This window comes from Salvia hispanica, chromosome 5, assembly GCF_029641045.1.
Source record: "Salvia hispanica isolate PSC_SH4W2 chromosome 5, Shi_PSC_v1, whole genome shotgun sequence".
Classification (NCBI taxonomy): domain Eukaryota; kingdom Viridiplantae; phylum Streptophyta; class Magnoliopsida; order Lamiales; family Lamiaceae; genus Salvia; species Salvia hispanica.
The window spans coordinates 5033396-5046642 of NC_142696.1; the positions used below are offsets into that span (position 1 = coordinate 5033396).

The 13247-nt window shown below is 33.0% G+C and overlaps 2 protein-coding genes across 3 annotated transcripts; both read left to right on the forward strand.

Moving 5' to 3' along the window:
• Positions 1-2584: 2584 nt before the first annotated feature.
• LOC125186806 (ras-related protein RABB1c) lies at positions 2585-5188 on the forward strand. Its single transcript, XM_048083258.2, has 6 exons — positions 2585-2782; positions 3129-3268; positions 3757-3839; positions 4108-4312; positions 4397-4465; positions 4820-5188. Exons 1-6 carry the CDS (start codon positions 2737-2739, stop codon positions 4910-4912), a joined length of 636 nt encoding a protein of 211 aa, XP_047939215.1. The 5' UTR covers positions 2585-2736; the 3' UTR covers positions 4913-5188.
• Positions 5189-5294: 106 nt separating this feature from the next.
• LOC125191367 (DNA binding / transcription factor) lies at positions 5295-6596 on the forward strand. Of its 2 annotated transcripts, none has more exons than XM_048088913.2 (2): positions 5295-5839; positions 5929-6596. In XM_048088913.2, exon 2 carries the CDS (start codon positions 5944-5946, stop codon positions 6301-6303), a length of 360 nt encoding a protein of 119 aa, XP_047944870.1. In that variant the 5' UTR covers positions 5295-5839; positions 5929-5943; the 3' UTR covers positions 6304-6596. The 2 variants fall into 2 exon arrangements, with proteins under 2 accessions (XP_047944870.1, XP_047944871.1); XM_048088914.2 differs by having other exon boundaries at positions 5935-6596.
• Positions 6597-13247: the final 6651 nt, after the last annotated feature.

The following is a 13247-nucleotide window of genomic DNA, read 5'->3' on the forward strand; positions in this document are numbered from 1 at the left end:
CTCTGTCCCGGCGAGAAGTTTGTCTCGATAATCAGAGCCCGGCACCACTTCTTCTCTGTGCTTCACCTTTTTAGTCGCCCGGAACTCGTCGGCCAATCTTCGGTACTCAATTCCCTAGGGTTTTCCATAAATATCCTCTTCGGCGATCTGGTTGAATGTTTTAATATTTCGATTCATGTAATTATCCACGCATCACGCATGGTTTTCCTAATCTAATTTTTTTAACAACAAAGGATTTGTGTGATAAGTTGGATATGTATATGATCATTTTTAAGTGTTGGGTATAATAGTTAACTCACTAGGTCGGGCCATGATTTTTTTGATATGGCTATGGCCCATTCAAATTAATAGATTTTCCCTTGAAATATATGGTGTGTATCTTACGAATTTCGTCGAAAACCATTCTAGCACTTTATGTGTCTAGATGAAAAAATCTTTTATACCCATTAGCGTTAATCTTCCACTATTACTTATTCTACCAACCTCAAATGAACAAGTAAATCACTTTGTTCATCGCCAAAATTTCCATTCGGTGGATGCTTATTCATGGTCGAGTCTTTTTTTGTGATATTCAAATCAAAATACTATAACCACCACACTAAAATATATTCATTTTTCATTTTCCTCTGTCTATAAAAATATAAACATTTCTATTTATAAAAAAATTATTCTTAACTCATTATATTTATTTACATGCATCAATTTATTTACAACTTATATTATTATGGCATATCATTAAACACTAATAATAATATAGGTCACACTATATATTAATTTACGTGCAATTTCAAATGCACGTATTTATATTAGACGAATAGAGTATAAAGTCACGTTATTCAACTTGATGCAATTTGATGATAATAATGTAGGTCACTATATATTATGATCATTTTAGAAGGATAAATATGTGAATACTTATTATTATTTTGTTATAAAAATTTTCTATCAAACATAAGTGGCTGATATAGAATTATTTAACTAGTTTATTAAACACGTGGAAGGAAAATCATTTATGTTCCATAACTAGGATATAAATCTCTATCGGGCCCTATCTTGACAATATTTCACACCACTTATCAAACGAGCCCTAAGACTATTAAACTAGAAAATGGCATCAATTGAATATGCAAATTAAAAAACAAAAAAAAAAAAAGCAGTGTAAAAGTGATCTGTTTTTCTTAAAAGTATTAGTAGTAACTACTTCCTATATCTGTTATTACTTGTCACTAGTTTCTTTGTAAGTCTATTTGTTAATAATTGTCATACTTACTTTTTATTTCATCTGTCCCATTCAAGATGTTTATATTTCCTTTTTAGTTTGTCCTACTAAAGATGTCCATTTTTCATATTTTGAAAATAAATTCCTCTCTAATATCTCCTAATTAAAATATTCAATCACTTTTTTCACTCTACTTTATCATACATCGCTATTCCACCTAAAATCCCGTGTCATTCAAGAATATGGACTTCTTAATTCTTGAATAGGACGGAGGGAATATTATTTTTGCTATTGAATCTCACATTCCACTAACTCGTTCTCACTTACATTTTATTAGTATAAAACTAATACGGTATATAAAAATATGACACATATTCCACCAACTTTTTCAATCCACTTTCTATTACTTCCTTCGTCCGCCATTTGTAGTCTCATTTTGACTCGGCACAGGTTTGAGGAAATTGTTTGACTTTGTGAAGAAAAATGAGAAAATAAGTTAATCGAATGTGAGTTCCATTTTTATATACTCCTATCGCCCCAAGTTACTTGAGTCATATTCCATTGTGGGTTTACTTGAGTCATTTATCTTTTTGGTTAAAAACAAAATATTTAATCATACTTACTTTATTCTTTCTTTTACTTTACTCTCTCTCCTCTCTTCTATTTTATTCTCGCTTCTACTTTATTTAATTCACTAAACACAACTTTCTTAAATCATGTGCAGAAAAGAAACGCCTCAAATAAGTAACATGAGACAGAGAGAGTATTAGTTTTATAATCGAATGTGAACAACCCAAAATAAAAATAAAATAAAATAAATAGGACTTTAAATTACGCATACCTCAAAATAATAAAATGAGATATTTATTCACAAATAGAGGGAGTATATTTCTTAAAACCCTTGATGGATCAACCTGTGCCGAGTATTGGCTGATGGAGGGAGTATTTATCATGATCTACCCCTATAAAAATAATACTAAGATATTTTATTTTGATTAGAAATAAATTTTAAAATATTGTACTCCCTCCGTCCACGAATAAGAATCCCGTTTTTCCATTTTTTTCCGTCCACGAATAAGAATCCTGGTTCATAATTACCAGGTAAAGAGACCCTTCATTCCACTAACTCATTCCACTCACATATCATTTAAAACTAATAGATACAAGTGGGACCCCTATTCCACTAACTTTCTTCTACCCATTTTTTTTAAAATTTCTTAAAACTCGCGCCATTTAGAAATGAGACTCTTAATCGTGGACGGAGGAAGTACTACTTTAAAAAAAATTCCTACAGTATCTACTGAAAAAGTGAAAAAAGAGAAAACTCCTCTCTTTTCTGGAAGGGAAAGCAATTTTATTTATAAGAATATTTTGTGCGCTGGAAAAATCTGGATTAATTAATCAGATCATATTGCCAACCGTACCACCGGTCTTCGTTTATCTTTGCGCCTTTGCCTGCTTTCTCCAATTTCAAACTCCCAATTTCCGAGATCCATCTTCATTGATCTGCCCTCGATATGTCTTACGCATATCTTTTCAAGTATATCATCATCGGCGATACCGGTAATTTCTTCTTTCTCCCTAATTCCACTGTTTTTCATGGTCATATGATGTTAATTATGCTCTCTTGATAGGGTTTTGGTTGAGCCCGGATTTAACGTTTCAATTAGGTTTTGACTGTCACTCCGATGCACGAGTAGTTCGTCGTTGCCTGCGTTTACGAATCTATGTGCTACTTGTTGTGAAATACTAGAGAAGTAGATCATCAGTGGATTTCATTAGATCAATGTCGTACATTTAATTTAGAGATTTTGGATTTCCAGTTGGCTCTAGTTAATTATGTTGGGGTTTGATCTTGGTTATCTTATCCAGCTGAAGCACTTATTTGGTATCCATCTTTCTTCTGTAGGGGTGGGAAAGTCATGTCTTCTTCTACAATTCACAGACAAGCGTTTCCAGCCCGTGCATGACTTGACCATTGGAGTCGAATTTGGGGCTCGGATGATTACAATAGACAACAAACCAATTAAACTTCAAATATGGGACACGGTTAGTTCGTGTTGATATATTAAGGATTTTACATTCAATAGTTTGTTATCTCGTCTAGACTGTCTATGCTACTACCATAATTGGGCTATTAGTTCAATTGCTAAGGATGCTCGAAAAAGGCTTTCAAATGATTATTATTGTATATTTGTATTCCATTGTTTCCTGCTACCAATCACACTATTCGAAGTCATGTGGCAAACAATATCCATGTTAAGTGTTAACTATATGTAGACTAAAAAGGACCTGATTTGAGAATAGCACATTCCTTTGCACATATTAGAAGCTTAATGTAAGTTGCCTGTTCTTCAGCTTTAAAACTGTGTATAATTCAAAATTTGAGGAGATACTGTTATGCTTGTCGTCATTGGTACATCCATGTGATAGTTCCGAGTAGGGATACGATATTTATTGGTACTTTTCATCTTTTAAGGCTCTCATGCTATTATTTTGAAGTTATTAATATACTGCGTGTTTGAGTGGTGCTACAGGCCGGTCAAGAATCCTTCAGATCCATCACAAGGTCATATTACAGAGGAGCTGCTGGTGCACTTTTGGTCTATGATATCACCAGGTAGCTTTTTTTTTTTGTGTACTCGCCATGTTTTATATATTGTGCTCTTTAGAAACATCATCCTGCTGATGACTCACGCCCGACAATGATTTTTTAACCAATAGGATAAGCAGTCGTTTAGAAAAAATTTATGTGCCTCATCATATTAGCACTTGCTTGGAATGATAAATGTTATAATTTTCATGGCTTTCCTTGTTACTAGCCTGTACAAGTCCTCTTCTGTATGAAACTACTGTATTGTTTGTTCATCGTCTTCCCTGTGTCTCAGGAGGGAAACCTTTAATCACTTGGCAAGCTGGCTAGAAGATGCAAAGCAGCATGCAAATCCAAACATGACTATTATGCTAATAGGCAACAAATGTGATCTTGCCCATAGAAGGGCCGTTAGCACAGAAGAAGGAGAACAATTTGCAAAAGAACATGGGTTGATTTTCATGGAAGCATCTGCAAAAACTGCTCAGAATGTAGAGGAGGTGATCAAGAATTTTAAAATTCTATGACATAAGATAAAAACTATTGCCTACCCCCTCATATTTTGATTATACATTTCTCTGCAGGCTTTTATTAAAACAGCTGGAACGATATATAAGAAGATCCAAGATGGAGTATTTGATGTTTCAAATGAGGTTAGGATCTTCAATTCTCCTTTACCTAGTTGCTTCCCTTATTACCAAACAGAAGATTGCTTGCTCTGTTCATTCTATGAATGCTCTTGCTTCAAGTTAGCAAGATCTCATGATTTTTGCGGTGATTGTTTCTGAGATATCTCGACTCTATTTTCTCATGTGGGGGAATTTCTAAATAATGTTGCCAATTTATGAGTGACATCTCCATTCACCTTATTGCTTACCTTACTAAAATTCAAAAATACCCTGTAAGAGAGAGCATGATGAAACAACTTGGCCTGTTATTACATTTTGATAAACTCAAATTTGATCGCCTAATTGATGTCAGTTGTACTTGCTTCTCCCTTTTCTCAGTCTTATGGAATAAAAGTAGGTTATGGTGGAATTCCCGGGCCATCTGGAGGCAGGGATGGTTCCTCTTCTCAAGTTGGAGGTTGCTGCAGTTGAGATTTGTCTTAGCGCACCATAGACATTATTTGCTGCTCTTCCTGGGCATTGTGTATACTCCACAACTTGGCATTGCCAGTAAATTTGTTGTTATCATGCTTGCAGTTATGTTTTTCTACGCGCCATTGTGACTGTATATCTGACAATACAGATGGGAGTGCGAGCGAAAAAGCATACATGTTTTTTTGTTCTAGTTGTGGGTTTGTTCTACCTATGTATTTTGTGCAAATGTAGAACCAGTTCTTTTATTTAGTCTTGTCTTATTTTGTTGAACCATCACTTCTCTACTCAAACACTACGTCCACATTTGATTGCAATTGAAAAAAAATCGAATGATAGCAAGAGGCTATATACAGAAAGGGGGAGGAAGAGGACGGTTACCGAGCTCTCAACCACAACTAGTGTTGCCACCCCCTGGTGTTGGGTACAGTGGTCTCTCTCTTATCGTGGATTAATGTTCAACCACGCTTATTAATCTCCCAAACACCAATTGATTAATAAGCAGAAGGAAGCTTGGGCTACCAAACACTTATTTTGTATTAGTGGCCTAATCTGTTCTACCAAACGCACCATAAAATATATGGTATCATGGTGCAACATTTCTCGTTAGTTAGTTACCACGTTTAAGATAAGCTAACAAATTTAACATGAGAAAAGTTATTGACATTTAAATCTGAAACATTAATTTGATAAAACAGCAATGATTTGTTTATAAAATGTGAATAATAAAAAAATATATTATTAAAATAGTACTAAAAAAAAGAGATGATGTAACGGAATATGGTGTGTTCTCATACGATTTGTACAGCAGAGGCAGCGTGCATGCCTTGAAAACGGTTTGTATTTAGCTTTTCAGTCACTCGGCATTATTCAACAATACCAAATTGGAGGAAGAAACTTTGCCCAAAACCAGGAATCGAAGAAAAGGTATTTATTTATGATCCATCCTTCTCTCCCTCATCATCATCGATCATCCAAATCAATCAAAATAGTAATCTCTAATTTGTAATTAATAGTTGCAGGCGAGAGCTATGGATGCTAGCAGGAAGAGAGCGAGGGACGGGGAAGCAGCAGAAATCCTCCAACCCAACAAAAAAGAGCGCATCGACGATCGGAGGCGTTACGAGTTCCACGACGGAATCGGAGTTTTCGATTTCCCGTGGCTCAAGGAGGGCGTGGTCTTTGAGGATCACAATCACGACGACAAGTTTTCATATCTGGACGAGACTTTCGCAGCGGACCGCGATCAGTCGCAAAATCTCTGTGTTTCTGTGGACGGTGATGATGATTTCAGTTTTCTGTCGCTGGTGGATGATCTGGAGCCGGTGGATTGCATTTGGAGCTCCGTGATTGATCAACCGCTCTTCGGCGTTGGATCTGGCAAGGGATGATTGTGTATGATGGTATTGGTGCATCATCCATTTTTCTGCAAAATTGTGCTTTTTTGAGATCCGAGGCTACATCGAAACTCCAAACTCCAAAATACTTTTGTTTTTTGTTTTTCAAAAAATGAAAAATAGTGAAATATAATGTAGCCATTCATTCCTCTCCAGTGAACCTAAATTGGAGAGATTGAGATGATAATTGAGTTGTATCACTCCAACTACCAAAATCCAAGATTTTGCCATTTGCGAAATTACACCATTGGATTCACTACCATCAAACTCCGATATTTCATTTTCAATGCTTATGAATCATCCCTGCTGACAATTCATTTATTTATTTATGTGTACTCAACAAAAATGATACACGTGTAAGCACTTGATATATATATATATATATATATGTATTTAAATGTTTAAGTATTTTGGTTTAACCTATACTCCAATGTGATGGTAGCAAATAAAACCAAATATTTTATAGTGATAATTACAATTGAGGGGTCTCTTGATGTACAAGCGTGGGCTTTTGCATTTATAAAATTCGTTGGCCTTCCACAGCGTTGCTTTCCTTGAAAGAAAAGAAAGTATACGCCTACTTAAAGTTGTCCCAATGGGCAATGAGCATCTCAAGATTAACAAGAAATTTTCTACATTATACTCATATATATAATGTTTTTAGTCGATGGTGCGGGTGCGGGGGCATTGGCCGCTTCTGTCTTCTGTTGGTGATATTTTGAAGATCCCCGTTTCTAATGATATTCTGAAAATTCATATGTTAATTCACGAAATTAATAAACTAGAACGCAATTTCACAAACAATTAAACAAATAAAATGATCCTAGGTAAACTCCTACATAGGCCTGTCAAAATGGATGTCGGGTATTGGATACCCGATATCCAAACCCGAAAAAATCGGATAATTGGATACCTGAAACCCGATTTTTTGGGTATCGGATCGGATCGGGTAGTGAGAATTTTGGATTATCGGGTATCGGGTTACCCGATATCCGATTGGGTATATCCGAATTATCCGATTTATCCAATTTATTTTCTAAAATTAATAAATTATATTTTTATTATAATTAAATGTAATTTAATTTTTTAACTACAATTTAATTAAGACTTAATAGTTAGCATATAAGATATGTAATTTAATTTTTTTAATTACATTTTAATTTCATTGACTTGTGATATTTATAATTTTGAATTTTTTGATGATATTATTGTTAGATCTTGATTCTTATGAATTATTGAATTGTGATATTTATAAAGGATGAATGTTTGGACTTATTAATTTTGATGGTAATTGACTTATTGTGGATGGATGAAAGATGTTAATATGTAGTTTAACTTAATGAATTTTGTATTTTTCAATTTTGTAGTTATTTTCTTTTAAATTCGAACTAGAACAACAATAAGAATTTTGTATTCCTAAAAGTTTGTAGTTATTTCTCTTAAATTCGAGCTACTATACGAATTTTGTATTTCTAAAAGTTTGTAGTTATTTTTACTTGAATATTATAGTACTTCAACTTTGTATTAAATTTGAATTAAAATAATATTAAATAAATTTTAAAAATTTGTAGTTAATTTTCAACAAAAAAAAAAATTTCGAAATCACAATTGGGACTGAATACCCGATTTTCGGGACTGGATACCCGAGTCGGGTATCTGGGTACCCGAAATCAAATTCGGATCGGGTATCGGGTATTGGATTTTGGGAATTTCGGGATCAGATACCCGAAAATTTTGAATCGGGTATCCGCGGGTACCCAATTTGACAGGCCTACTTAGGGCTGGGGAAAAATATCGAAAAAATGATATATCGCTCGTATCGTATTGAAAGATATCGAAAAATTATCGAATTTTCGATATATCGTAATTTTCAATACGATACGATAACGATATGAATTTCCTTATATCGCGATATATCGTTTTATATCGAAAATACGATATATATCGAAAATTTTCGATATATCGATATATATCGATATTTTATTTTCGATATATATCGATATTTAACGATATATCGAATTTCGGTACGATATATCGAAATATCGATACGATAACGATATGAAATTTTTTTATATCGAAAGTTCGATATATCGAAACTTTCGATACGATAACGATATGAAATTCTTTCATATCGATATTTTCGATACGATACACGATACAACGTTTTCGATACGATATATCGTATCGACCCACCCCTAGGCCTACTCCTACATATCAAGAATTACCTTTTTATGATGATCTTCTTTGCGTAGACGAAGACATGCTACTCCCTTCATTGTACCAATTGGATTCGAACATATGCAATTATGATTTCGTGGGAATCTTCATAAAATTATCTTTAATTTTATAGTATATGGTATGTGAAAATTAATTTAAATTAAGAGAATTATGTTGTCCCACAATAAGAGTCACGCTTTGCCATTTCTGTAAGTCTCACAATAAAAGTCACATTTCATTTTTACCATAAACGGTAAATACACATTCCACTAATTCACTTCACTCACATTTTATTATAAAATCAATATAAAAAAGTGATCTTATATTCCACTAACTTTTCAACTCATTATTCTTTACATTTCTTAAAGCTCGTGCCCACAAGTGGCTCCTAATAAAATATGCATGCTTTGAAAGTGACATGTGTTATTAAATATTCTAAAAATTATTCAAATGCATCTACAATATCGTCAGTTGATGCATAACCACAAAAATAACGATAACCCGATTTAGCCTTATTGCTTAAAGTAATCTTATAAATTCGTCATGTGGCGTAATCTAGGCGGTAGATCATCCTAATCTAAGAGCTCTAGTTTGATCTTAGTTTTAATATAAATTTAGTTTTATATTAATCCATAACCTATATATATATTGTTGATCCACATGATAAATATAAGAAAATTGGCTGTTGAAATCTAAGATTGCAAAGAAGTTATGGTATTGCTGCCTAGGACGCTGATATGGTCATGGGCCCATATCCCAGATGTCATTTAAACTAGCCGTTTAAAAAAAATGATTAGTACTATTACAAACTAATCAACGAATATTTGAGATAATATATAGGAAAATTGGTCCCAAATATCATGAACTTTGCTCAGATTTTGGTTTTTCCCATAAACTTACAAATTAGTATCATAAATCATGAATTTTCAGATTGGTTTGATATTTCCCCAATAATCTAAGAATTTTTGAAGAAATTTTCTAAAATGCGTGCCTAGCGTTTGTGAAAGAGAGAAACAAAGTTTTGAGTTTTAATTTTTGTAGTGTAGCATCACTAGTGTGTGTTTCTAATTGAATTCTTTGTGTTTTTATTAAATTTATTTTGTTTTCTTTATTTTTAGTATTTTATTTTGTTAAATAAAAGTAGTATTGACTATATTGTGTTTAATATTCTAAATAGATATGTCAACATGACATGCCACTTATAAGAATTCTGCTAAATAGGATTTAAAATGCCATATAAACTAGCCAGATTTTATTCTTGGTCTACCGTGAGAAATACCAAACCAATCTGAAAGTTCATGATTTATGGTACTAATTTGAAAGTTTATGAAAAAACCAAAATTTGGACAAAATTTATGATATTAGAGACCAATTTCCCAAATATATATAGGTTGTGGACCAGCTTACGAATGAGATACGAGTGGATACTCTTGTGTTTAGGTATTTTAATCATTCACGGTAAATTATGTCATTTTCCACTATTCATATATAATAATAGGTCCATGATCAATTGAGATTTTTTAGGGTAATAATGAGATGCAATATCAGCCACTCATTTTTATTGAATGAGTGGTCCAGATTTTGCCACACAAAATATATATTTAGATTAATTAATTATGAAAGGGCAAAATGGTAATTTCATATTTAAATTGGATTCTTTAGCTTGTGTTCTCCCTCTCCTTCCCAAATACTGCCAATGATTTCCATCTCAGCGCCGCCCCCAAAATCTCTGCCACAATCTCCATTGGTGACAAGCTCCCCGACGCCACCCTATCCTACCTCGACGCCTCCGACGAGCTCCAGACTGTCTCAATCGCCGACCTCACCGCGAATAAGAAGGCAATTTTGGTCGCGTCCTCCGCCGCCGCCTCCTTCATCCGCGCCCTCAGCGATGCCTCCATCGCCTCGCTCTCCTACGCCACTCTCTGCCACGTCACCTTCTCCATCTCCATCCTCCTCACACACTCCTCCAGCTCCATTTTCCTCCTCCCTGCTCTCGAGATCTCGTCGTCTCTCTGCTTCAACAGAGACTGGATCTTCGAATCGTAACTCCTCACCAGGAGCGCCGTCTGCCGCCGCTGCTCCTGTAGCGCGATTCTCAATATGTTCGTTCTGTTTCGGTTGACGAAAATTGCAATTAGTAATTACTCCGTTTTCTCTTCAATTTGAAAGCCAAAAATGGTTGATTTGATTTGTGAATTCATTTGTTAATTATGTGGATTCGATTTCTCTAAAAGCGAAAGCAAATTACAATTAATTTGTGAAATGATGCAGTTTTTAATTGATTGTGTCGCTGAAATTTTTGAGTTGTGTAGATAAGGTGTTTGTGATATTGCCTAAAACATTATTGTTGACATAAATTATATAAGTTGTTGACATGAAAATGTTTATTTTTTACATGAATTATATAGCTCGTTGATATAATAACGTTTATTGTTGACATGAATTATATAGGTCGTTGGCATAAATTTTATGAAAAATGTTGTTGACATAAATTATATGTAAAACATTGTTGTTGACATGAATTATATGTAAAACGCTGTTGTTGACATAAATAATATACATCGTTGACATGAAAATATTTGTTGTTGACATTAATTATTTGTAAAATGTTATTGTTGACATCGTAGTTGACATAAATAAAGTTTGTTGTTGACATCGTAGTTGACATAAATAACGTTCGCTATTGACATCGTAGTTGACATAAATAACGTTTGCTGTTGACATCGTAGTTGACATAATGTCTCTGTAGTTGACATCGTGTGAAAATGACAATCATACCCCCGAGTTGACATATTGTCTCAGTAGTTGACATTGTGCGAAAATTGTGAATGAGTGGCTGAAAATGCATCTTAGTTCTCAATTAGGCCCAAAAATCTCAAACTAACAAAACCCTATAATAATATACATATACTACATTTCATTGTCTTCAGTAAATCCTATAGTTTAATAATGAAGCTTTTCTAATATACCTTAATATATTGTTCCCTCTACCTCAACTAAAATGACATAATTTCGTTTTTAGTATGTCTCAACCAAGATTGATATATTTCTATTTTTCATAATTTTATTTCTTCAATTAATACACCTAACCACCTCTCTTTTCTCCTATTAAATAGAGTATATTAAACTCTCTTTCTCTCACCATTTAATACTGTCCGCCACTGTTTTTCATTCCATTTAAACATATTAACCAAGAATTTCTAAAATCTCATGTCAATTAAGATATGTGTCATTTTAGTCGGGCCGGAGGGAGTAATATATTCCACCCTCAATTTTCAATTAAACTTATTATATGCCCAATTCTTAACCATATTTGAATTTTGAACTCGCGAAATAAATAATTATACGCAAATCAAGTTTTTTGTTCAGTTAGTTTTAAAATTTTTGAAGAGGCAGTTAGTTTTAGAATTAAACTAACAAAATTCTTTATAAAGAGATTCATCGTGTAGTTTCTTACCGTTAGAATATTATGATCCACGAATTATGGATTTTTTTATAAAATAAAAAAGTACTACTCCTACACTACCGGATATTGAAGCTTCTGGATTTGTTAAAACAACACCGCAATATGTTTTAGATTTCAATTCCTAGACTTCTTTTGATAAATAAATAGACACAAATTTAAATGTCACGCCATGATTGGCTCCAACCGAAAACCTTTGATTTTAGTCGCCCTAATTGATTTCTTGAGAAAACACGGTTATCACTCATAAGTTCTTCCTTGATAGAATTAATTAGAGAAACAAGTAATAAATGGCAATTTATGAAAGATAAAAAGGGGTCAATTAAAAAGACTAGAAGCGAAAACATTAAACTTGACCGATAAATACTATTTCGAGCCATTAATGTAAACTTCTATTTAAAATTATGTCAAATGTCATTAGAACGTTGACTACTAATTACTCAATAAATCAACAATTACAAAGTCATTTTTTGGGGTGATTAATGACATACATATACTCTTCATTAATTGTACCATATAATATTTGATATTCATGTACTTTTGTCACTGCAGTCTACACCAAAAAGCAATTTATTTACTAATTTGTACAAGTAATGATTATTTATTTATATGCATTGATAAAAAAATATTGTGCAACTAATAATGGTAAAGTGCAAATAAGGTAAATTTTTTTTGGAATTACTAAAATTCAGAATAACTACTTATCCATAATTGGACTGATTTAAATCACGTGGTCTATGAGATTGGCAATTAACTTTTGTCATGAATTTTAAATTAATTAGTGATACATTGCATTGCAAATAAGCGGTCGTTATACGATAATAATGATATTATACACGCAAAATACAAGGATAAGGACTAAACAAATGAAAAGATTGAAGATGCTTCAACTTGCATTGAGTAATTTTAGGAACACTATTACATTAGAGTAATTTTAGGAGGGGTCTCAAAGACTTTATGTAAAAGTTATTGACTTAATTTTACTTGTATAACATGGTAAAAAACATCACTCGGAAATGATTGTCGTCCTTCCTTGTTTTGATATATTTTTAAAATTCAACATTAATTTAAGTTCAAACAATTTAGTTATTAACAAAGCAATTGAACCCAAAAATATGAGCGTAAATTCAATTGATGATAATTGCATTTATTAGTACAAGTATGAGTAATTTATTTCCGGATAAAAATAATTAAGCTAAAGCAAATGCATAAATGCGAAGAGTAAAATAAGCGATGAAATGAAACAACGCCACAC

What these genes read in the sequence shown, in the direction of transcription:
- LOC125191367 (XM_048088913.2), top strand. Translation starts at nt 5,944, where the DNA reads ATGGATGCTAGCAGGAAGAGAGCGAGGGACGGGGAAGCAGCAGAAATC.
- LOC125186806 (XM_048083258.2), top strand. Translation starts at nt 2,737, where the DNA reads ATGTCTTACGCATATCTTTTCAAGTATATCATCATCGGCGATACCG. An exon ending in TATCATCATCGGCGATACCG is followed by an intron (nt 2,783 to 3,128) that starts GTAATTTCTTCT and finishes TTTCTTCTGTAG; the next exon opens with GGGTGGGAAAGTCATGTCTT. An exon ending in CTGCTCAGAATGTAGAGGAG is followed by an intron (nt 4,313 to 4,396) that starts GTGATCAAGAAT and finishes ATTTCTCTGCAG; the next exon opens with GCTTTTATTAAAACAGCTGG.